This window comes from Balaenoptera ricei, chromosome 17 (genome assembly GCF_028023285.1).
Source record: "Balaenoptera ricei isolate mBalRic1 chromosome 17, mBalRic1.hap2, whole genome shotgun sequence".
Lineage (NCBI taxonomy): Eukaryota > Metazoa > Chordata > Mammalia > Artiodactyla > Balaenopteridae > Balaenoptera > Balaenoptera ricei.
In genome coordinates this window covers 57733029-57759091 of record NC_082655.1, presented here as the reverse complement: position 1 = coordinate 57759091, position 26063 = coordinate 57733029, and the positions used below count along the sequence as shown (strand labels likewise).

The 26063-nt window shown below is 37.3% G+C and overlaps 1 protein-coding gene across 1 annotated transcript; it reads left to right on the top strand.

Moving 5' to 3' along the window:
* CHMP4C (charged multivesicular body protein 4C) lies at positions 1 to 25916 on the top strand. The gene is made up of 5 exons (XM_059901443.1): positions 1 to 380; positions 18514 to 18691; positions 21420 to 21534; positions 24621 to 24786; positions 24979 to 25916. The coding sequence occupies exons 1-5, from the start codon at positions 191 to 193 to the stop codon at positions 25041 to 25043; spliced, it is 714 nt and encodes a 237-aa protein (XP_059757426.1). The 5' UTR covers positions 1 to 190; the 3' UTR covers positions 25044 to 25916.
* The last annotated feature ends 147 nt before the right edge of the window (positions 25917 to 26063 follow it).

Sequence of the window (26063 nt, the reverse complement as noted above, 5' to 3'; positions counted from 1 at the left end):
CGCCAGGAAATGCCCAGGAGAGTGTGTCACCTGGGCAAGCCCGACGACGTGTTGATTCCCAGGATCGCCGCCTTCCCGGGTCTGGGCCTCCGAGTCCCGAGCCCGATCGCGCTCACCTGTTCCCCAGGCGCGGCCCCGGGGAGCCCTGAGACGCTCCCGGGACCGCTGCTCTCCCTTCAACTCCACAACCATGAGCAAGTTGGGCAAGTTTTTTAAAGGGGGAGGCTCTTCCAAGAGCCGAGCTGCTCCCAGCTCCCAGGAAGCCCTGGCTCGACTTCGGGAGACAGAAGAGATGCTGAGCAAGAAACAAGAGTACCTGGAAAATCGAATCCAGAGGGAGCTCAGCCTGGCCAAGAAGCACGGCACGCAGAATAAACGAGGTAGGCTCGGGGTCTGGCCCCAGTAGTGAACTCTCTGCCTCCTACCTCCAGCCGTTTCCTTGGGGACAGTCCGGTCTGGCCCACAGCACCTGTCCCCCAGGCCACCACGTGTGCTCCCACGGCCTTTCTAGAAACTGGTAATGACCCCCCAGGGGCCCGGAGTTAGACCTGAGCAAAGCACAACCCTAGAGGGCAAAATGTAAGGAGGCACCACAAATCTCAGTCATCAAGATGAACAATATTTTTATGCAGTATTTTAAAAACTCAAAGTTGATACGAAAGCATCCGTAATGAACAAAATAGCAATATTTAAAATAAAAACAGGATTGGTATTATTGATTCTTTTCTGTTGCAACTGGCCCTTATGTGTTCTGCACAGCCCTTCTTTATTTCAAATTCGTTCCGAAATGTGATGTTTTGTTCATCATGGATTTTTTTTGCATTAATTTTGAATTTCAAAAATATTGCATTGAAATATTACTTATCTTGATTATTGCTTTTTTGGGTGCCCCCTTAAATTTTGCCCCTGGCTCGTCCCACCCTGGTCCAGTCCTGCTGACTCCAATGCTAAATATCAACTTTTCTGCCGTGTGTTTGTATTTTGAATCACACATTTCAACTTGCTTGTAAATCTCCATTGAAGTATATTCTAGTATGTTCTGGTTTCCCTTTTCCTCAGCTGTTGAAGACTTTAGTTGGCTGTTGTGCAGTTGAGCTATTATACCAAAAAAGTAATGTCAGAGAATTAAATATTAATTCTATCACTGGCTTTTGCCACGTGGAAAGGTCTTTAAGTCAATAATGATTCTTGGTGCTCCTCTTGCACCTTGAACCCTTTGTTCTTTGCCAGAGTTAATTGGTTTCTTCAGTGTATGGCTCTCTCTATAGAGAATATATCTAAACAACACCCGTGGCACATATAAAAACCCAGCAAGAAGTTGAAGTGATTTGCTTTTGTAACACAAGTTCAGTGACAGACCCAGAAATAGAAGTGGCAATTTAGGACTCTGCTCACCACCAAACCCTGAACTTGCATCCTCAAGTTGGGCTTCTTGAGTCATAATGAAGCCTTGGGAAGATTTAGTTTGCCCTAAATGACCCTGCCATTGTTTAACACAGGAAAGCAATCATGTCTCCTGGAGTTGACCTTGAAAATCCTGCTCTTTCCATAAAAATGACATTTATGCCCATTTACTACCAACAACAAAAAGGCCAAGTTTCATTTTCCTCTGCTCTTGCATGTAACTCTTGTCCACATTGTAGGCTGTTTTAGAGTTAAGTGCTGGTTTCTATTTTTACTTCGTGTCTGAAATATTTTGGGATGTTATTAAATGGCAATTTCTACAGAGAAACTATGCCAATATGACTTGCTAAAAAGCCATTTGTTGTTCTGTTCCTGGGCCCTTCCTCTTCAGTTTGATGGGTACTCTGACATTTGCTTAGAGTACCCATCAAGGTACTCTGTCAAGGGTTTTTTTTGGTTTTTTTTTATTTGTTATCCACTTGGATCTGTATGTAGCTTTATCTACAGTGGTTGCTCAGTAAATACTGGCTTAAAAAAAATGTGAAAAATGAAACGTCTGCTTCTATGAAGTAGTAGAAATATAGATTTGCTTTTAGAAGAAAAGAATGTCAAATAATATAATGTTCTTGAGTTGGCAATGCACTAAATAACGTGTCTACAAGTAGACTTTATAAAGACACCAAAAAAATAAATAAATAAAGGCAACCCTAATCAGGAACATCAATCTAACTTCCTTAAATCAGAGTAGCTAGAAATGTATCAAGTGCAAATAATCAATTGGTTTCAGAAAAGCTATTTATTTTTCATCATTTTTCCATGGGAGCTTCATTGGAGTTAGCCCAAGCCTGGTTCTACAGTGGCCCTGGAAGTAGGAAGAGTCTGGTTAGCATGAGGCCATCTGTAATCTAAACTATGGAAAGAATCCAATCACAGACCATGCACTGGAAACACTGTCAATATCAGCATCTTCCAAATAAACCAAATAACTTCATATACATATGGTTACTGTTTTCCATTAGCCCCCAAGAAATATTTTCCCACACATAATAAGGCCAAATATACTTAGTACTAAATGGGTCTTGTGCTACACAATGTCAGTGTCAGAACGGCCATAATTTACCTGATAATCAGAGTGCCATATGTATGTGCAGTTAAAGTTTTACTTCTAGAGGTGGTTAGTCAGCTAACATGCTGTCAAGAATATTAGTTGAGTGGCCAGCTAGTATCATATCAGAAAGGGCCACACTCCCAGCCAGTACAAATTCTTCCATGATCTAGTTCTCTACAACAGTAATTTTGACAGTTAGCATTCTCAATGTCAAAAATGGGTTTTATTGGTAAAATGAGTAACTCTTAAATTAGCATAATAAATGTTAGAAATGGGATCTCACTGGTGAAATTGTGGGTATTCTAAACATGTGGTTTGGCTGAGATAGTTTAGAGATACTTCCTTGCTCCCCACGTAAGAACAGGCGTTAAGAATGTACTAGGTGTATAACTAACAACGTTAGGATGGTACCCGGGGCTTGATCAAATCAGCATAGTGTCCAGTCCTTGGTTCAGGTGGATTTCTGAACTCCCACAGAGCACAGAACCCTGCCAGAGAAGGTCGCTGTCTGTGTTCAGTGAGCCTTTCATACAAGGTGTATTAGACTAAAAGGACATAGAGCTGGGACTTCACTGAGCTCATAAAACAGGTTGAGAAACTGTTTTTTGCCTGCTTGGCCAAAGTATGTTTGTTTAATAAGTGTATCTGCAGATCTGAGTCTGAAACTTGCTTTCATTGCAACTTGTAGCAAGGCTGTGCAGTGGTAGCTAATTCTTACTTCAAACCTCTTTGGCAGTTACCATAATCTACCAAAAAGAGCCTGAGTGGGCACCACCAAACTGGTTTTGCAACAGCCATGATATCAAGGCTCTGTTGATCTAAAAGAGGAACAACTGAAGCAAGATCTATAATTTGGTTAAAAACTTGAGAAGAGCAGACATTCTTTAATGCAGTTTATTCAGATTACTATGATAGAACTCCTGCTTTATATAAGCTAGTAATCTGCTTTGTGGAAAAGCAGACTTTTTTATACGTCACTTAATTTTTTTTTCTATTTTTGCTGAGCACTGTCATCTAGAGCAGTTTTCCGTCCTGGCTGTATATGAAAGTCACCTTGATGCCTGCGGGATCCTACCCTCATAGATTCTAATATAATTGGCTGGGGTGGGGTTTGGGCATCAATATTTTTTAAAGGTGCCCCCAGGTGATTCTGCCCTAGCCAGGGTCAAGAATGAGAAAACTAAATCCGTGGTAATGTTAGTGGGGTAGAAATACAAGGTCTCTTAGTCTTGCAGTGCTTCCTAACTCTTTTCATATCATGGCACCCATGGGCACCGATAATATTTGTGTATGTCCCTGGGATAACCAAGGACCAGCAGCTCGAGGACTCTGGATACCCCAGGCTGGAGGCCTCAGGAGCTGAAGGTATCAACATTTTAGTACATTGCAACTCCCTCCTGCCACACTAGTTAGTGGAACACCTTAGAAGTCATAGTTCTAACCTCTCTTATGAGTTGTTTTTTTTTTTAATAAAATCTTTAAGAGATGGTCACAGGGATTTGCTTAAGTGTAATATCCCTATTCAGTTTCCGTCAGTGTGTAAATATCTGATAGAAAATAACTTAGTGTTGTAGTCAAGAGCCTGGGCTTCAAAGCAGATAGCCCTGGGTTTGATTCCTGGCCCTGTCCTGCCACTTAGAAACGGTGTGACTTTAGACCATTTACTTGGCCTGAGTCTCAGTCTCTTCATCTGCATAATGGTGGTGATAAAGTTGATCCTCAAAGTTGTGATGATTAACGACATTACTGTGTAAAGCCCTCCATTCAGCGCTTTATAAATATCACCCTTTGTGATAATATAGCATTTTTTTTTTTTTAAAGCTGACATCAGTTTCCTAGTAAGATCCACATACTGGCTCAAATTTGTCTTCTGGAATAACACAGAATAAATCTACTCCATCTGTCATGTGAAGACCTTTCACATAGTTGAGGACAGCAGTCACTTGCCTGAGTCTCCTGCTCTGCAACCCCACCTCTGTCACTTCCTCAGTTACCCCTTCCCGTGCTGAGGTTTGCTCACCAGGGCAGGTCAGTCAGGGTGAGGCGAGTGAGGCCCTGACAGTGAGTGCCCCTTGACATCTTCCCCCTCGGTACCGCTCTGCTCTCTCCTCTCACCCTTGTGGTGGCCCCGTTGCTTACCTTTTCCCAGGCAGAACAAGAAATCCAAATATGTTACTATGTGAAAAGGGGTGGATCCAGGCTGGAGTTATCACTAGGCCTCAGGCTGTTGGGAAGTGGACTTACAGAGGTGAGAGGTTGAGACAGAGAGGAAGTGAATTTGACCAAAATCCCTCCTCAGTGTCATTTCACAGGATTCCAGTGACAACTCGGAGCTGAGGTCATTCATTCAACCTCTTTGCCAGGTGCCTGTTTGGTGAAGTGAGACCCCAAGACAGAGAGTCTTGTGTGCGTAGCTGGCTCACTTTGAGCCCTGAGGTGTTTGGGGGCAAGAATGAATTTGTTTTCAGAGTCATGATGCAGTTTGAGGCTTCCTTGGAGTCAGGATGTGGGCACAGTCCCACTAGTTTAGCTCAATGTTGGAATCTCTTTGGGCTTTTTATGATAGTTGTCACAGAGCTGAAGTCTGCAATCTCAGACACCGGGGGCCAGAAGAACTGGGTAAAGAGAACCACATCACTGTCAGCTGGTTGAGTGCCAAACTAGTGAGGGCAAAAGCATGGCTCAGGTAATAGGAGACAGGCACAGCCTGCAGGACCCGGATGGAAGTTCCCCTGGGAGATATCACTTACCTGGCGACCTCTTTTCTTAATAGAATTTCTCAAAATGTGGGTCTCAGATCAGCTGCATCAGAAGTCCTGGAGGATGCTGGTTAAAATGTATACTCAGAAGGACGCCCCTAAAAATTCTAATTTAGGGTTGAGTGTAGAGTTCAGAAACCTGAACTTTGAACAAATAACTCAATGATTCTGATGCAATTTGAGAACCTGTATGTATTATTTAATGGGCCGTTAAACTGGGAGGCACTATCTCTGCTCTCCTTTCTTCCTCACCTGTTCTCTTGTTTCTCCTCTCCTCTGTCATCACTCAGATACCCCGATGAGAAATAAACCTCCCTCTGTGTTAATTGCGAAGAAACACTCCCAGAGCTTCTGACAAGTCATCTTATGCACCGGAATTAGTTTTCTTTAGGGAAGTGTATAGGGTACTATGACTCCACAATCGTTGTGCAGGGTCCCAGAGTCCCCCAGTATTCAAATTACAACCAGACACCATAATAGTGTTCTGTTTGCCTCCGATTATCCAATTGTTGTACCACACTCTGTGTATTCTGGGGCCAGGGAAAAAAATTTTATTCCTGGGGCATCCAATACCTGGATCTTATTCTCAGGTCAACTGCCCATTTCTCCTCCGGAAAAGACAGATCAATAGAAATGCGACCCTCCCTCAACATCCACCCTCAATTTCCACCCTCACCTTGGGAGCTCCCATCAGGCTTTAACCCCTGGTGGGGGGGGGGGACCTAAAATATCTGGACCAGTCCTGGGAGCCCTATTCACTTAAACTGTAATTTTAAAACGTCTCACTTTCTTAATACCTCCCTCTCCCCTCTGAGCCCTGGCAAGGATCCAGGGCTTACACCCTCACTCACGCACTTGGGAACTGACCAGCACAGAATGCCTTGGGTTTCTTATCTCTTTTGTTCTGCAGACACAACCTCAGTTTGTATCTGCCTTTTCAGATGCCTTATCAGTTGCTTTTTCTACAACTGGACTTTGAAAGAATTAAAAATCCCAGCCAGATTTACCCTTCCCCCCCTTTTAAAAATCAACATTTTAAACTTGCATTCCATGTTTTACATGTATTTCTATTCAGTATCATCTTATTTTCAGTTGCCTTAAAATTAAGATTTTAAAGTTCCAACTTCATTGTCTTATATATGAGCCATTTCTTTTGGTTCAATCAGTCACAAATTTATTCAGCTGCCTTTTTTGTTGTTGTTCAAGTATTAAAATGTATTGAATAAGACAGAACCAAGGACAGAAGCTCATGACATGCCGCTAGAGACTTCATTCCAGGATCACCTCTGCATGATAGCAATGATGTTTCATGTAAGATTCAGCTAAGGCATGATTACCGGTTTGACACCTCAGCAGTGAGTTCAGTTATTCATCTAGTTATGAATACACCTGACATCTATCTCTAGCCCACACCATCTTATTTCTCTAAGTTTTTTTCTCTTTTCCCTAACAATGCCTCAGTATACCTTGCGAATTCCTAAAACCAAACTATATTCACACACCTCTGGTTCACAATGCTGGTTTATGAACTGGTAGTGTGTTAACTTCATCAGATTCACCTGGAAAGCTTTTTAAGATGCCACAACAGGAGATTCTGTTTCAAGAGATCTGGGATAAGGTTTAGAATTCTGGTACTCATAGCTTTCTGGGTGATTTTGATATGTATAAGGTTAAAAGGCCAGTGGTGGTCCATATTTTTTCTTTGGTCATCATCCAGTAACCCAAAGAAAAGAAACCCATGAGATTAGTTTTTGAACTAAATTTTCAACTTTGTGAACTCGTATTGGCTTCTAGTTACCACTGGCTTCTTTTCTACTTCCTCAGAAGCTAGAGTATAGAGTGTATCTGTTCTAGAATCATTCTTTCAAGTATCTGTGGTACAAATTTTGACAGTTTGCTGACCTATCATATTGGGTTGGCCAAAAAGTTCATTTGGGCATGGAAAAACCTGAGCAAACTTTTTGGCTAACCCATAGCTTCTTCTATGAGGGTAATTGGTACTGCTTCTTGTGTTATATAACTTTACATCTAGTTTATTTTTTTCCTTCATGAATTTGGAGCAATAGTATAAATATTGGAGCATTCATTTTTTTATTATTCTTCATTTAAATTCCACAAAGCTGAAATAGAGCACCATATTTTGGGAAATATTTACATTCAGCAAAAATATAATTTTCCTTGATTTATGCTATTTTGTAGTTTATTGAATCAGCCACAATAAAATAGAATAAGGTAGAAAAGTTACTACTAACACGATGATTATGCCAAAATCATATGATTTATGCAGTTTCAAGAAACTACAACAGGAGATTACTGTGAACTGTCCTCAGATGTACTTAGTATTACTAGTATGTTTCTCAGTATTTAGGGCTACTTATTTCAGATCAGATTTTATTTTCAGGATAACAGAATAAAAAACAACTCAAAACACATAATACTCTAACCTATGCCTATAAGGCAAGGCATCTGATTCTGAGTTTTAAAGTTTATGATGCTTTGCTTAGGGGGTCAGTTTTGGAAAGGGCATGAATAATCTATTTTGGTATTCAATTTTTGTAATATGCATAAGTACACGTGAATCTATTTGTGCTCTTAAGGGGCAAAATTATCACAATCACTTAAAATACATAGATAATATCGAGGTTTTATTTTTTAAAACTACACTCTCAATCCTCTGCTTTAGCAAACTATAGCCAGAACTTACAGCATATACCAGTAATTTTAGTTTCTCCTACTTTTTCTGACTATAATTTTATAGAAGTTCTAACACATACACAATTGCTCAAAAATTTGCAGAAGGTGAAGGGAAAAAAAAAAAAGAGTCTGGAATAAACATAAAGCAAATAGTAAGCCATTTCCTGAGTAACTGACTTTCTTGTACCAGAGATTTTAATTACTTACCTCAAACAAGTGGTATTAATAGAGAATTACTTATTGGAAATATTTAGGACTAGTACGAAGTTTATACGGTCATACTATAAAGCAGTAAGAGCTCTTAAACCTGGACCAGTGGCTCTCTCAGCCCACTGCTAAGCCCTTTTCTCAAATATTTCTATCTTGCGGGAATTTCCAGTGAGAGAATGGGAAATAGCTAAAGCCCTGCCCATCATCTGCTCTGTGCAGCCTCCAACACCTCTTCTCAATCTAGCAGTCTAGTGACTTAAATACCAACAGTGTAATTGCTACCCTCAAACAAAACAAACCCAAAAAGGCAAGCAAGGAGGAGTGGTGATTTTAAAAGTATAGGAAAGGAAAAGTTGATTATTCTCTGTTAAAAGTTGGGAATCCTTGTATTAGAAGTTATTTAAAAACTTAAAATTGAATGTCAACCAGTGAGCTTAAATTAATAAAGTTTACACTTTTATATTTGGCTTACATATGAAGTTAGAGAAATAAAATTGTGCGACCAAACATTTGACAAGCATTTTGGACATTTCATTCTCTATTTGAACATGAATTTCTAGTGAATCTTTTTGGTTCTTTCACAGAGCGCTATATGCTGCACAGTCATAATGGGTGTGTCTTCTTTGCTGTAGGAGGAACATTGTTCAACAGGCCTTTCTCAGTGAGCAGTGCTATTTATATTACCATTCTTTTTGTATATTTCATTCATGTAAAATGAAAGTCAATATAACCTTGGAGTTTGAACAAAGATATTATCCTAACTCAGAACTTCTACTGTGTTGACTGAAGCAAGAAAAAAAAAGTTATGATTACGTTAAGCCAATTTACACATATTTCAAAGATCATATACACAAGAACTTATGTTTTATCATTCTTTGAGCAGTTTGACAACTTTTATTCATGTAAACTATATTTACATAAACTATAATATTTGAGTGTTTTTCTCTCACTTACATTTGAAAAACTAAAGAATAGTACATAGAGTTCATCACCAATGTCAAAGTAAACCTTTCTCCAAGAATTTAAATTAGTAATAGTCACCTTGCTTTGAGGATAAGAATTATGTATTCCTCCAGATTTTTTTTTTTGTATTCCTCCAGATTTGTTGGTCATAGGATCTCCAGGGAATAATCATAGAATCATAAGCAGTGGGAGCTAATGGGGGCTCTAGGGGTAAAATCTGTTGGTTCTCAGGAGCACCTACAAGCCATGGCACAGTAGTTGGAACTATTGGTGCATCATATGAACAAGGAATACTTATTTAGTATTATTTAGTATAGTATTTAGTAGAAAATAGAACCACATTACACACACACACACATATACACATGACACATATATACATATATAGATACATATACACACATGCACATATAAACACATGCATATACACATATTCATATATACAGACATACACAAAGGTACACACACAACATACAAAATTACATCCATAGGTACCTATGTCTACCCTGTAGAATGAAGCATAATCAGCTGTTTCTGAGTTTTTCTATTTAATATTTGCTGGTTTCATGTTCATACTTTTTCCTCTATATTCTAGGCAATAGCAGGTCCATAAAGGTTACCAATTTGTGAGGTTACTAATAATACTAGTAGCAAGTAGAAAACTTATTCCTTCAATTGGTTATATATTCTGCCTGGTCACTTAACTGGGTCTTTACAAAGAATGTCAAGAAGATTTTAATTAATACATTTGTATAGTGTTCCAATAACAAGTTAATTTTACTTGCCTGGAAGTTGACCTTGGAAGCAATTAATTATGAAAAATAGGAATTTCGGTGGATATTTAAAATGAGTCTTTTATACAGAGTGAAGTAAGTCAGAAAGAGAAAAACAAATATCGTATATTAACGCATATATATGGAATCTAGAAAAATGGTATAGATGATCTTATTTGCAAAACAGAAATAGAGACACAGACATAGAGAACAAACGTATGGATACTGAGGGGGAAATGGGAGGGGGTGGGATGAAATGGGAGATTGGGATTGACACATACACACTACTATGTGTAAAATAGATAACTAATGAGAACCTACTGTATAGCACAGGGAACTATACTCAGTGCTCTGTGGTGACTTAAGTGGGAAGAAAATCCAAAAAATGGGGGATATATGTACACGTATGGATGATTCACTTTGCTGTACAGCAGAAATTGACACAGCAGTCTAAAGCAACTATACTCCAATAAAAATTTTTTTTTTAATTTTAAAAAAAGGAAAAAATAAATAAAATGAGTCTTTTATGCAAGTATTTCTTCCCTTTTTGGCAACTCAAGCCTAATAACACTTTTAGGTCATGACCTTCCCCTCTCAGATTTATCTCCTCTATTAATCTCTTGGGTGACATCCTGGCAGTGAGAACTGCCTTATCTCCAAAAGTAAGTGTGAGCTTTTTAGGATGAGGAGAGGAACATCATTTCTGTTGGACAATAACTTCCATTTCCCTTGTCTTTTTCTATCTTTCTGCAGATGGCTGAGGCCACCTCTTTGTAATCCTTTACACTTTATGATATTAATCAATCACTCTTTTTTTTTTTTTAACACAAAATTCAGTACAACATTACTGGCTTGCTTACAGCAATATTCCTCTTCCAAATGCCCTTTCCTCAGAATATCTCTTGTTTACTTTCTCCAATCTCATTCCTTTTTTACTGTTTTCTCAAGCATCTGCTTTGCCCTTGTATAATCCATTACATCATTTCTGTGGTCTAATCTTCTTTTAGCTTGCTATTTACCCTTTTTAATGACATTTAATATTGGCCAGACCTCTGAAAGTGTGATCTTACTTAAGTTCCAGCTAGTGTGGCAAACTGGTGTGATTTGCTCTGGTTTCTCAGCCAGAAACTTTACATCACTTAGTAAAGAGATATGCAGTAGGGGAGAGGGTCAGGGGCTAGAGGTAATATGTTTCATCATTCATGCTTCTTACTGGGCAGTGTGTTTGAGCATCTGTGTAGACAGTCACCCTGGCTTCATTACCTTCCCTGTGAGGTCTTCCCTCACCCTCCAGAGAGAGTGTAGTGTGTACATTCCTCTGTGTATCCACTGTGCCTTGTACATGTCTCTTATTATTTTCCTCAATGTCTCCTATGCTACTTGAAGTGAAGGATGTACCTTATACAAGTTGGTATCCATGGAGACAGTTCCTGTAAGATGGTAGGCGCTTAATAAATGCTTGTTGAATGATGAATAAGTGATTGAATGCCCGTTTTATATTTTGCCTCCTCTGAGATTGTAGCCTTATTTCTTTGCCCCTACAGTGCAAAGCATGTGGTGGATCTCCAGTGCATGCCTGTGGAGTGACTGAAAGGAATGGATGAAGGATATTTTTAAAAAATGACGAAGGCTGGGGAAAATTCATAATGGGTTGGCCCTGGACAAATAAATGAATGTTAGATTTTTCTAATATTTCCCCAGCCGTTTCCAATCTAACCTGTGACTTTGAACAGAAACATTTTGTTTTTATTCCATTTATGGAATGCTCATGGTGATGCTTACTCAGATTGTGTTTTTCGAGAACTATAATGAGTTGCCATAAATAGAACTATTGTTTGATTAATGAAGTGAGTTGTATGTGAGTAAGAACAGGGCTTACGTTGAAGTTTCTCAAATAAAACAACATGATTATGAGACTTCCCAGTTAAAAGCAAAAGAGGACATAACCAATTATGAGTGGCATGTCACTTAAGCACTCTCTGGGATTAAGTCTTCCAAGCTTCATCTTTTTAGGCCTTCTCTAAAAGTCATCCGTTCCTGGGAGAGAGTAGAGCTGTCGTAATTCAGTTTCATATTTCACAGATAGGTTTGTTTGTAGTCACTAGATATGATGGTTCCTAAAATGTTCTTCCTTTTTTGCCAACTAATAGATGAACAATGCACGGATTTATACACCTTGAACGAGCAAAGAATAACAGATTGACCTTTCCAATCAAGATGCCCTATACATGATCTAAGCAATGAAACTGCAACTCTTTTCTGCTATTTGAAGTTATTTTTCATAGATGACTGAAAGCCTTCCTCCTCTGGCAATGTGGTAAAGTTGCAGAGGGCTAGTTGAATTTTGGTTCAAGTGGGTAATTCTTACATTTCAGTCCCAGTTCTCAATGGGCTGTATAGTAAGGGCTCTTCGTGTATCCCTTGGCAGCAGTACATATGGGGCATTGTTCTGCAGCTCCGTCACTGAAGAAACATCACTGTTATACAAAAAGACAAAACCCCTGGAAGTTTCTCCCCCACAAAGGAATACAGTAGATTCCTTTGTTTCAGAAAGAATGTTTTCCAGGTTTCATCAGCTGCCTAAAAGCACATGTAGGAGCTTGGCAGATTGAATTGCACATTCTACATAGGTTAAATTACACGGCTCGAAAAGTGTCCTTCTTTGCCAAATCAGGAGTGATGCTTTATTTGCAACATTTGTCGAATGTATTTGAAAAAAATACAGCTGTTTCTTTCCTAAATTGGTTATTAGAAATCAAAGTTAAAGCCTGTCCATCTCATGGTGGGCCCGTGGCATCATCATTTCACATGAGAAACAGCTCACAGAGATACTCCTCACATACACCTCTTGACTCTTTGGAACAGAAGCCTCCGGTCTTAGTGTTTGGGAGAAACATACTGTGCCAGATAGAAGCCACAAGAAGTGTCAGGTGTCCTGGAGCCAGATCCAGCCATACAGAAATCATCTGTTTTGCTCACACAAGGTTTTTTTGAAAAATGTAGCTCAGCTTTTAAATTTGAAGGATTTGGGATGCAAATCCAGATCTCTTGCTTCTTTTGATCGTGTGGAAGGCTGGGCGTGCAGTCTGCATGACAGCCGAGGACTGGAGCCCAGTGGTGTTGCTTCCATAGGTCAGGCTTAATCTCTCCTGGTCTCCAGAGTTCCCACTTCTTCCTGTTGGCTCTTTGATACTGGAGCCAGTGTCCACAGCCATTTATTGTCACTCTTGCACTAATTTTTATTGTTATAATAGAGGAATATTCCTCTATCTCTTTCTCACAGGTGAGAAAACAAAGAAGGCCTTTCCCCTTAACCTCTCTCTCTCTCCTTCACTTACTTTCATTGCCTGCTTCCTCCTTCAGAGTTTAGGTCTCTGATTCAGGCCAATGTGTAGTTTGCGGTATGGACATTATAGTGTAAGTTGAAATCTCACACCTTGGTGAATTTTTAAATTTCTCCCAACTATTTTGAAGGGCAGAAACCATATGTTAATATAGGCATTCAAAATTGTGTCCAGACCAGAACTTGTTATTATTATTTCAGCTGCGCCGTGCGGCTTGTGGGATCTTAGTTCCCCGGCCAGGGATTGAACCTGGGCCCTTGGCAGTGAGAGCACAGAGTCCTAACCACTAGACTGCCAGGGAATTCCCAGAACTTATTGTTATTAATAAAAAATATTGGCAAGGTTGGGCATTACATCATGTGGCTCCCATCATATGGTTCTGAAATCTTGTGAAGAAGATGATGATAATGACGAAGGTTTCTAATATTTAGTAATCACTCACTATGTGCCAGACTAATTTCTTTACATATGTTATTTCATTTAATCTTTAACGACCACATGAGTTATATTCACATTTTCCAATAAGCAGCTATGTAAGGCCACGTAGCAGTGGGTAGATGGAGCCTAGATTTGAAAGGAAACCTGACTGCAGGGTACAATGTTCTATTGTCATCTTCTAGGTGTTATTTTTATTGTTATTATTATTGTTCAACTGAGGGGGCATCATTTAAGGAGAGTTAAGGTCACATTCCTTAATAATAATAATAATAAGGTTATTACTCACAGTTTTTAATTGGTAGAGGTAAGATTACAATGCAGTGCTAGTGACTCCAAAGCCCCATCTTTTATACCAAATAGTATTTTTCAATTTACAGAAAGTAATCTAAAATTAATTCTTACTAGGAAGCGTGGTATATTTTTTTTAATGAAAAGTTTTAAAAATTCTCAAAAAAAAAAAAAAGAAAACACTTTTGGGTCAATGGGTATAGTTAGGTTCCAAATAAGTACGGACACTGAACCAGCCTGAGATAGGAAAGAGATGGACTTTGAACCTTCCACCTCTGGGTATGTTGGGTGGAGATGTGTATTTGGAGTTTAGCTTCTTAGGATACTCTGCTGTATAGTATTATGCACTGTACCATTGAAATGCAGAGCTGTTTTGTAATATTATGTTCCTGTTATGGTGAGTTAGGGTGAAAAAACAGGTAACTTGTTGCTCAGAGGTCTCAGAAATAAGATATGCAATCTCATTAATGAATGACTGTTATATAAATCACTATTATTAATAGAAATAATATCTAGTTGCTCAGTCTCTACTGTGTACAGGTACTTTATAAGGTGGTTTCCATAAATTATCACTAGTTCTTAGAACAATCACCCTGCCTCTTGGGGATTATGTCCTCATTTCCAGAACAGCAAACTGAAGCTCAGAGAAGGAAAGTGACTTATCCAAGAATATACATCTATTAAGTCATGGAAGAAAAATTCACACTCTGACTTTGAAGACCATACTCTTTCCGTTATACCATGCTGTCATGGTGCACAAAATTATCAAATTTTTTCATTTAGTATTCATTCATCTTATCTTCTCTAAAATAGTAATAGTATTTACTCTTGTAGTTTTTTGTGAGAGTTAATGATATAAATCACATAATGCACATAAAGCACTTAACACCAGTTTGGTGTCTAGCAAATGATCAATAAACATCGGTTTTTGTTATGTACAGTATTTTGTTGGCCATGTGCCAGGAACTGGGCCAGGTGCTGGGGAAACAGATGAATAGGATTCTGTATCTTTCCACAAAGGGCTTATAATTAGTGTAGGGGAGATGGCGTAGAATACATTTTACAAAAATTATAATCCAATATAATAAATGTAATAGTGGGTGTGGATCTCCAGGCAGAGTGATAGCACAGAAGGTCAGCTGCCCATATTCCTGCATTCAGGAGGAAACCCTCACACAGCTCTGGTCATTCACGTGAAGAGCCTCTCCACAGTGATATTGTATGATATTGTAGAAAGGCCTTTGTGCCAGATGTTCTTTTTATTTTTTATTAGTTCTTTCCTAAAGGACAGATTAAATACATAAATAAAAGCTGTTCTTTAAATTAAGTGTTAGTGCTATTCAGCAAGGACTGAAATTGTGGTGTTGCACCTGGGGAGGGAAGTAGAGCAGAACCGAGTTGACCCTGGACCTTCACAGTGGGCAGAAAGGGGCGGGGAAAGAAAGTTACCACTCATGAGGGAAATATAGAAAAGTGATCCACACCTAAAAAGCCTTTCTTTGGCAACTGTAAGAATCCCCAGCCTGTCTGCTTCCTCCCTACCCTTGGAAGGAAGCCTGCCTGTTGGCATGCCCCACCCGCTTCTATAGAACTCTGGGCAGCCTCCTCTTTCAAGAGAGAGACCTCATGGAGAAACACTCATGTAACTACGATTTCAACAGTTATTTGCACTGTTAAACTACAGTGTTCCCTGGCTTATTTTCTTACTATTACTTTTTGTATCCTATATTGTCCTTTCTTGGATTTTTAAAAAAATTTTACTGGAGTAAAAGTATTTTTTTTGGAAACAGTGCATAGATATAAATTCTCTAAATGCCTGTAGGTCTAAAAATGACTTCATTTTGTTTCAGACTTAAATAATAGTTTGGATTTTTACAGAATTCTAGCTTCAAAACATTTCAAAAATTTTAAGACACTATTCCATTGCTGTTGGATAGCCAGTATTTCAAACATTTGATAATAATATCAGTCTCATTCCTTTGTAGATAATCTCTTTGCTTGTTTCTCCTCTGGAAACATTTAAGATTTTCTTTTTTTACCTTGGAGTTACAAAATTTCACTAGTATAGGTCTAGGCATGTGCCTTTTATTTTTTGCTTTTCCCATCTTTCAGTGAGTATTTTTATTCTGAAGAATAGTCTTCCTTCAGCTTGGGGAAACCGTATTCTTTAATTTCTTTATTACTTCTTTCCCCACCGTTGTTTCTATTTTCTTCTGAAATCGTTATTTATTCTTGTATTATTATCCAGACTCCCCCTGAAACATTCTTTCTCTTTTGAAATCCTTGTAAGACGGATGTTGGATTCCTTGGCTCTGTCCTCCAATATATTAACTTATCTCTCTTTTCGTTCTATGTTCTGGGAGAATTCCTTAACTCTATATTCCAGGTCACTAATTTAGTCATCAGTTATATTTATTCTACTTTTTAACATTTTTATTTATTTTTTTAGTTATGTTTTTAATTCCTAAGTATTTTCTCTTGTTTTCTAGTTGCTCGTTTTTATGGAAGCCCATTCTTGTCTTATAACACAATAGCCTCTTGATCTCCCTGAAGATACTAATACAAGTTTTGTTTATAACATATTCTATTTCCTACATTCTCTCTCTTCTCTTGGGTTCATGACAATGTAGGATACAAGAAGCAATAGTAAGAAAATAAGCCAGCAAGCTCTGTTAGTTTAGTGTAAATAACTGTTGAAATTGTGTCTATGAAACTTACTGCACTTAAGAAATGTTTCCTTAAATATTGAAAGAATAATTTAAAAAACTGGTAATCGTCTGGAACTAATAAAAGCAAGATTATTTCAATCAAATACTGTGGGGTTTGGGGTGATAAGACAATCTTGTTTGGGGACAATACATTTTATAGGTACTGATTAATTATAGATTCTGATTTATTTTCAACATGGATAGAAAACTTAAGTTTAATTATATGTGTATATTTTAAATACAAGGGTATCCATTAGAATAATTTAGTATATATAACTATCCACAATTAAAGGGGAATAAAATGGACAAATGAAAATTGATCAATCTATATAAAGACAAGAAAGCAAAAAGAAACTAAAAATCACAACAAACAGAAAACACAATAAATATGATAGTAAAAAGACCATACTAGATGATATATCAGTTATTACAATAAATGAGAATAACTTAAAAACTTACATTAAAAGTTGGAGACTATCTGAATGGTTAAAAATAATCACACACATTAAACACTCAAATATATGCTATCTGTAATAGGCAATATCAAAAAAGAGCAAATTAAAAACAATTTTGAAATTGAGGTCCATGTAAAATTATTACAGGCAAATTGTAATAAAAAGAAAGCTGAAAGATTAATTTTATATTAAACATTAATATTAATATACAAAATATAAATTTTAATATATAAATATTAACTTTACATTAAATATTAATTTAATAGAAAACAAAATGGAGTTTGAGGCAAAGGTTAAATGGAGATCAACTAATATTGATTCATAGATCATTAATAAAATCCAGCAGGAAAGTATAATGGCTAGAACTCTTCATGCACCAAACAAAAAGAATTGGAATAAATATACTGAATCTGTTAGAAGTACAAGAAGAAATTGACCAAAACCATTAGAAAAGAGCCTTCCCTCAGAAATCTCTGTTGCAATAACTTACATGTTTCACTCTGAAACCATTAAAATATTTGAGTTCTTTTGTCAATTCCATTTAATTATCTTCATATTAGCATTCTGCTGCTGCTGTTTTCCTGCATTCTCACTAAATGCCTTATCAAAACTCACATTTTAGGGCCTATTTTTCGGGGTGCCTTCCAAGGTGCCATAGTCAGAAGAACTCAGTGTTGTGATTTTTGAAAGAAGCACGTAAGATTTTGCTAAGTGTTAATGGGAGGGTATTTGGATACCATTTCTCTGAAGGCACCAGTCTTTTCCCTCACCAGTATGCCATCTAATCCTTGAGAATGACTCTACAGTGTTGATTTTATGGACATTTATGATTAGATGTAACCTTACTGATATCTCATAGTCACTTCAGACCAAGACACGCTTGGCATCCTAGGCTTTGGACTGTCACTCACTGACTACCTTCAAGCAAGTCATATAACTTCTCTGGGTCTCAATTAACTTGTTTTTGCAATAAGAAAATAGGGATAGAATAGATAGTCCTTAAAATTCTTTCTTTCTCTAAAGTTTTATTTTTCTTAATACGTGATATTTACTTCTATTTTATCTATTCTTTTTCTAAAATCCAATATTAACAGAAACACTTCTGTGGTATATTTTATAGACTATGAAATTTTGACTTTTCATCTTCTGACACTTGGCAGATCTTTGGAAGAATAACAAAATGTTTAAGGAAGCAGTAGTTGGTACAAGCAACTTGAAAGGATAGATGCTACCCTTTAGTTTTTTTATTTGGTATCCTCTTTGGTTTCAACAATACTGATTCCATGGTTGGTGCTGAGTAAACATATCTCAGCAAGTGTCTTGAGTGAGTGATTGGCTCTCTCATAAATGTGGCTTCTCCCTTATTTAGCTGCATTACAGGCACTAAAGAGAAAGAAGAGGTTTGAGAAGCAGCTCACTCAGATTGATGGCACACTTTCTACCATTGAGTTCCAGAGAGAAGCCTTGGAAAACTCACACACCAACACGGAAGTGTTAAGGAACATGGGCATTGCAGCAAAAGCCATGAAAGCAGTTCATGAAAACATGTGAGTGACTTTAGTCTCCCTCTGAGCCATAAATTCCCTCAGTGCTTTGGAAGTATATGATGATCTGCACAGGAATGGGCTTACTCATTTGAGACTCTTTGACATGTTGGAATGGAATGTTCCCACAGAGAAAGAGCAGAAGTAATATTGTCAAAAGAAAAAAAAGACCATGAAAAACTAAAGGACATTCATTTTGCCCTTAATGTTTCCCAGTAGCCTCACTATTGTTTGACACTCCACCTGCAAATATTTTCATTCTATAATTTTAAAAAGGCTTTAATGTTAATATCTGTGAAGGTGTTAGAACTGTACAATAGTGATTGTCAAATTTTGGAGGGACTCAAAAATCACTACTAATGAGAACATAGATGCCCAAGCTCCTTCAAGAAAAGTAAGGATTGGGCCTTTTTGTTTTTAACCAAGCTCCCCGGGTGATTCTGATACTAACCAATGTTTGAGAACCATTGACATACAATAGTAGATAAAAGCATGGATTTGGGGTCAGATTTTCTGGGTTATAATCCCAGATCCTGCTGACTGTCCTTGGGCAAATTACTTTGCCTCTCCCTGAGTCAGTTACCTTATCTGTAAATTGGAGATAATAATAGTACTTACCTCATGTGGTTATTGTGAAATTCAATGAGATACAAGATATACTGCACTTAGGAGTTCCTGGCACAAAGTAAGCGCTCAGTAATCTATATTCATAGTGGTAGTGGGGCTAACAATTTGCTTTATATTCACACTGAGAATCAATGTCTGCGACCTAATCCTTTTCCAAAGTTAAATATCATAGTGAAGTTTGCACCAAAGGTACGCAAGGGCAAAGAGTGATTGAGGGATGTAGAGAAGCTTCCATGGATGGGAAAAGGTGGGAGAGAGAGAGGCTGAGGTCAGTGAAGACATCTTTGCTAACATTTTCTTGCCTTGATAATCAATTGACAGCCATCATTTTGACAGCTTCTGAGAGATCATTCAATTCACTATCAGAGTCGCAGTTCTATATTGTTGCTGTAAGCGGGGTGCTAAAATGTATGACAAAATCATAGTTTTTCTCTCCGGGTAGTTTAGCAGCAGCATCCCTGGATGTTCCTTTCGAGAAAAATTCACTCCCAGACCCAAACTTTAGCTGTACCTTTCTCATAGGATTTTCAAATAAATAATCCTTGTATATTTGGTATAAATATAAGAATTGGAAATAAGGGGTGATAGGAGGATGGCAAAGTATTCCTTTTGATTACTACATGAAATTATGTCAAAATACTAAGCTTTTCCCATATATAGAGTCTGGAAAACTTGTAAAAGATTTATTCCACTGGAATCAAAATTTCAGTGTTAATTGCTTAATAATGAGGAAAATTGTCACTTCTCTGGTATCCAATCAGTTTGGCCTAGCTTCAGAGTTGGAGGAATGATTCAGAGACAAGGTACTGGAGAGGCAGCTCAGATGCTGGCATTTGGACACTGGCAGCTTCAGTGGGTGGTTGAAGGCCAGTGGGACTTGGGTGCTAGAAACTGTCTTGAAAGCAGCTGTCTGTCCTGAGCCTGTGATTCCTTTGCTGAAGTTGCTGATTCTTCTGAGGGCTTCATAGGCCTAATCCTGCTCTCATCGGTAATCTCTCAGACCATCAGCAGCTATGGGAAAGTTCTCAGGGAGCCAGGACCTCAGACATACTAGGCAGTCTAGAAAATAGATCTCTAGTTCCAGAGTTCACCTTCTACAAAAAGCTGCCCTGATAGCAGCTGCTGAGAGCTGCCCGAGTTTATCTTAGTCACAGTGGTCCTTGGTGGCCCATGGTACCACTTCCTGCAGAGTTAATACATAGCAGCATATATTTAAATTTTACATATGCCCTACCAGACAAAATTTCAAATTTTCAAAATGGGTCTACAAATATTGTTAGTTATCAAATAATTTGCCCTCTAGTGACTCCCAAATGTAATGGCTATCAATTTAATTTAATTTACATAATTTAAAATATATGTACATATACAGAATTATTAATTTTTTTGAAATGCAAATTCTTTTTTTTCTGAATTTTTGAATTTTATTTTATTTATTTTTTTATACAGCAGGTTCTTATTAGTTATCTATTTTATAATTATTAGTGTATACATGTCAATCCCAATCTCCTAATTCATCCCACCCCCCCACCACTTTCCCCCCTTGGTGTCCATACATTTGTTCTCTACATCTGTGTCTCAATTTCTGCCCTGCAAACCAGTTCATCTGTAGACCTACCTATTTTTTAATTGAAGTGTAGCTGATTTACAATAGTGCATTAGTTTCAGTTGTACAGCATAGTGATTCAGTATTTTTGCAGATTATATTCCATTATAGGTTACTACAAGATAATGGGCATAATTCCCTGTGCTATACAGTATATCATTGTTCATTATCTATTTTTTTTTTTGTTTGCATCTGAAATGAAATTTTTAGTAAGGGTTACAGAGTGGTATTTGATTCCATCCCTCCTGACTTTATGCAGCAAATAGTATTTTTTTTGTTTAATCAGTCATCAATTTTATACACATCAGTGTATACATGTCAATCCCAATCGCCCAATTCAGCAACTTAAAGTTGATACGTCTTATCACCTGGAATGTTTACTATCCTACTGAAATAACTAAGAGTTTATATTAAATTGACTCATTTTTCTAATTTATATCTAAATTCATAATTTTAAAGTAAAATTCTAAACTATTTCAATAAAATATTACTTCCCAGGGATCTGAACAAAATAGATGATTTGATGCAAGAGATCACAGAGCAACAGGATGTTGCCCAAGAAATCTCAGAAGCGTTTTCTCAACGAGTTGGATTTGGCGATAACTTTGATGAGGTGGGTGACACTATATAAAGAATGGAGTATTGTGGCCGCTAAAAAAGACAGCTTCCCACCATATGGAGCAAGCAGGTTTCCTTACACATTTCCTTAAATATCATTAAAGAATAAATTTCAAGCAGAAACTAACACGCCATTGTAAAGCAATTATACTCCAATAAAGATGTTAAAAAAAAAAAAAAAAGAATAAATTTCTTAGAAAAGTACCTTTCTTAAGAGGGAAATGAAGTGTTGGTAGTTCTGATTTAAAGGAAAGATTAATATAGTTTGGTAAATAGCCCCCTAATTAAGTTTTCAGCTATTAAGGAAAAGCAGCATGTGATTATGTAAAGTTAGTGACTTTTAATGGTTGAAGCCTAAAGCCCCATTACGAAAAATTGAGTGCTTGCACATCTGGGCAAAACAAAGCAGACTGTGTCACTCTGCAAGAAACAGACAGGTCATACTTATGTTAAATTAGAGGTTAGGCTGCCTCTGTTCATTACTTAGGCTATGAAACAAAATAAATGTGGAGTGACATTATTAACACACACATTCCATTGAGATTAATCAGTCCAATAATACAGACTATAATTATAATGGTGGTGTCTGCACTGTGAATTTCAATTGTTCTACTCAAAGTACACACAAAGTACACACAAATTTTGAAACATTTCCAATTCTCAGATTAGCATGCCAAAGAATCTGACTTCCTACGTTCATGTAGTGTTAAAAATGGTACATCTAATAAGTAAGATGTAGTTCCACAGAATCCTTTAAAGTGAGAATTGGGTGTCAACAGCTTGTTTTTCCTAGTTTTGTTTTATTTTATTTTATCTTTCTCCATTCTACTTTTTTTTTTAAATTGAAGTATAGTTGATTTACAATGTTGTGTTAGTTTCAGGTGTACAGCAACGTGATTCAGTTATACATACACATATATCTATTTTTTTTCAGTTTCTTTTCTCTTATAGGTTATTACAAAATATTGAGTGCTGTCCCCTGTGCTATACAGTAGGTCCTTTTTGGTTGTCTATTTCATATACAGTAGTGTGTATACATTAATCCCAAACTCCTAATTTATCCCTCGCCCCCCACTACTTTCCCCTTTGGTAACCATAAATTTGTTTTCTATTTGTTGTCTGTTCGTCTGTTTCTTCAATAGCTTTTTAAAATGGTATAGACCAGGGGTTGGAAAAATGTAGCTTTCAGGCCAAAGCCTCCCCAAGTTCTGTTTTTGTATGGCCTGTTGAACAAGATGGTTTTTATATGTTTAAAGGATTGCAGAAAACAACAGCAGCAGTGACAATAGCAACAAAGAAGTCTATGAGACAGAGACCATATGTGGTCTGCAAAGCCAAAAATATTGCTGTCTGGTCCTTTCCAGAGAAAGTTTGCCTATCCCTGGTTAGACTAACAAGCACCTAATGAGTGAGCTATGACATGGTGGAAAGAGCTCTGGGCTCATTAGCACATCTGGGTTCTGCCATTTATTACTAAACTTTGTGTAAGTCCCTTTACTTTTCTGACCCTTAGCTTTCTCATTTATAAAATGAAAATGACCAGATCCCTAGACTATCTCTAAAGTTTCTTAAATTCTAAAATTCTTTTATCAATGAATAAATAAGTGTATGGTACCTGAAGTCTGAAAATGATGGAGGTGATTATTCTGTCACCACATATTTGCTTAAGAAAATATCAATATCTTTTCAGTGCTGTTGGTAACCATCAAACACTATTGGCAATTCTGGGCATACATTCAGTGTAGGATAGTGTGTTCTGCTACTACTACATTTGCTATATTTGTTCTTAATTGTTTTGTGAGCAGAAATAGGATATCAGAGTATTCATGCTGAAGGTACATTATTCATTCAGCCTGTCGGGCACCATAAAGCCCACAACTACACTGACCACACTATTTCACATGGCCTCATGCTATACAGTTTCATGTTTATTTCCTTTTCATGAGGTAGATATAATGGTGGTCAGACAGTCATTCAGCTTACTGTATGTCTGATACATGGTGACTTGATCGAATGCTGCGGTTGGCTTAAGGATCTCCACTCTTGGCCCATAGTATTGTTACTCTCATTTTAATATAGAATAATTATTTTTTTCTGTGCCTTTCTCCTACATTCAATATGCTCCTTAAATGTAGGGACTGTTGTTTGTACTTTGCCTGCCCAGCCCTGAGTTCAGCCAGGAGTGAGCTCTCAGTAAATTTGTTCTATGATGAATAAATGAATAAATGAAGAAATCTCCTTGGTCGAATGTAAGAGTGTCTTAGGTCATTTCTAATAATGACAACCTCAGAATTCTAATGATGACAAATTTAGTTTTGACTCCCAACTTCTCTCAGGGGGGTTGAACTCAACCTGAGGACACTTGGAGCCAGTTAGACATGAACTATTCATCTCAAGTCATCTCATATCTGTCATAAGGTGACTTTTACCCTTAAAGCCTCAAACTAGACTGGCCTCTCTAAGGTTCTTGGGACAGAGAATAGTTTAGGATTAAACCAGACTCTCTGGGGCTATTGCTAAAAGAAAGAAATACAGTGTACCTACCTTGAGTTGAAGCTTTCTTAACTAAGACACACAGCATGATATTTACTAGTTTTGGTAATTTGACAAAGGAACAATAATATCTTTGATTCTTTTTACTTTTGGTATGTTATGATTTTGCTATACCTGTTGTTTTATTTCAGTAGCATTAGCCCAAATGAAAATATTTATTTCCTCTAGTTAAAGTCTCACAGATTCTTAATTCTTAACAGTAGAAAATAAAAGATACATTGGAAAAATGACAGGCAAGGTGTAAATTTCCTAGAAACTGTGGAGGTTATATATTCAGCTAGCACAAATTACTTGAAAAACTGTTGACTGAAGTATTATAAGATTAACTACAACAAATTTGCACAACCCCAAATATTCATATTTTAATTATTGCTCAGTGTTGCAAAAAAGACTTAGTCTTAAAATAAATATTCCATTTCACTGGGTTCTCACATATCAATTGGGTAGCAGATGTTCTTGTTATTATGTTTGAGGAAACCCACTTCTTGAAACATTAACTCCCTAATTCTTTCTTTTTCCTCTGTTCAGGATGAGCTGATGGCAGAACTTGAGGAACTGGAGCAGGAAGAATTAAATAAGAAGATGGCAAATATCCGACTTCCAAATGTGCCTTCCTCCTCCCTCCCAGCACAGCCAGACAGAGTACCAGGTCGCATGTCAAGCACGTCCTCCTCTGCACATCGATCCCGAGCAGGTCTGTTCCCCACCTCAACCACCTGTGGTCAAATAATTACCTGAAATAATAGCCAGGCCTATCCCTTTTAGCACTTATTTTTCATTTCATAAAATATATCTTTTAATACATAATTCATACCTGTTTTCTGTGCTGAAAGTATGAATGTCACCAATTACTAATTTTTATCCATTTTTTGTTTGTTTGTTTCAGCATCTTCCAGGAGGGCAGAAGAAGAGGATGATGATATCAAACAATTGGCAGCTTGGGCTACTTAAAACAGAATGTTTGGACACTGAAATTAATGAGCTGTACATAAGACACAAAAAATGTTTTTGCCAAATATAGAGGTTAACAAAGATTCTGTTTTATATTTTTACTGGATGAATAATTGTCTTTTAAGCCTCATAGGTAAAAGTTAAAAAAGGAGTCATGTGTAGATTTAGGATCCAGGATGGAATGGGACTTCCTGGTAGCATTTTGGAGGCTCTCTCCATACTGATGGGTGGGGGCATTCTACCTTGTTCACTATTGTATTATTTGCAGTCCTGGCACATAGTTGGTACTCTCTATATATTTGTTGAAAGAAAACTGAATTCTATGAACATATAAAACATATAACAGTTTATAAGCAACTTAAGAGTGATGATGTGTTTAGGAAAGAGAGGGAAAATAACTTTCTTTCCTATGAGAATGCAAGTTTGCTGTGTGTATCCATGTTGTAGCCCAGGGTGAATGTATAAGAAACGTATCTCTTATAGGAGATAGAGAAGTTTGTAGAGAAGTCTTGTGTGAGTCTATACATAAATAATTTCACTTGAGTTTTGCAGTTTAAAATCTTAAAGGAGTTTTAATTGACATTTATTATGCCAATTAAGCTTGGAATGGGACAATGGATGCATTTCCCAAAATGTCTGAAAGCACTAACAGCTTACACTGCTGAGTGAGAATCTCCTGGGTGTAATTTAGTCATGTAGGGGGCTGCATTAACATTCCCAGTCCATTATGATGCTGTATGGCTTCAGCGTGCTAAATGTGTGAGTATTCATTCTTTTCTGTTTTGTGCTCTCTTGTACATTTATTTACACTTTACATCATATTCCTTGTAAATATGTAAAAATATAGGAAATTAAAAGTATATCTTGAATGAAGTTTTGGCCATAATGATTTTTAAGTGAAAGTACAACATTATGTATTGTCCATAATGGTTCATGGACCATAAAACGACAAACGTCATTATAGAAAATGATCTAGTAATTCCCCACATTTGCTTAGGGAATACAAGGTCTAATGGGATG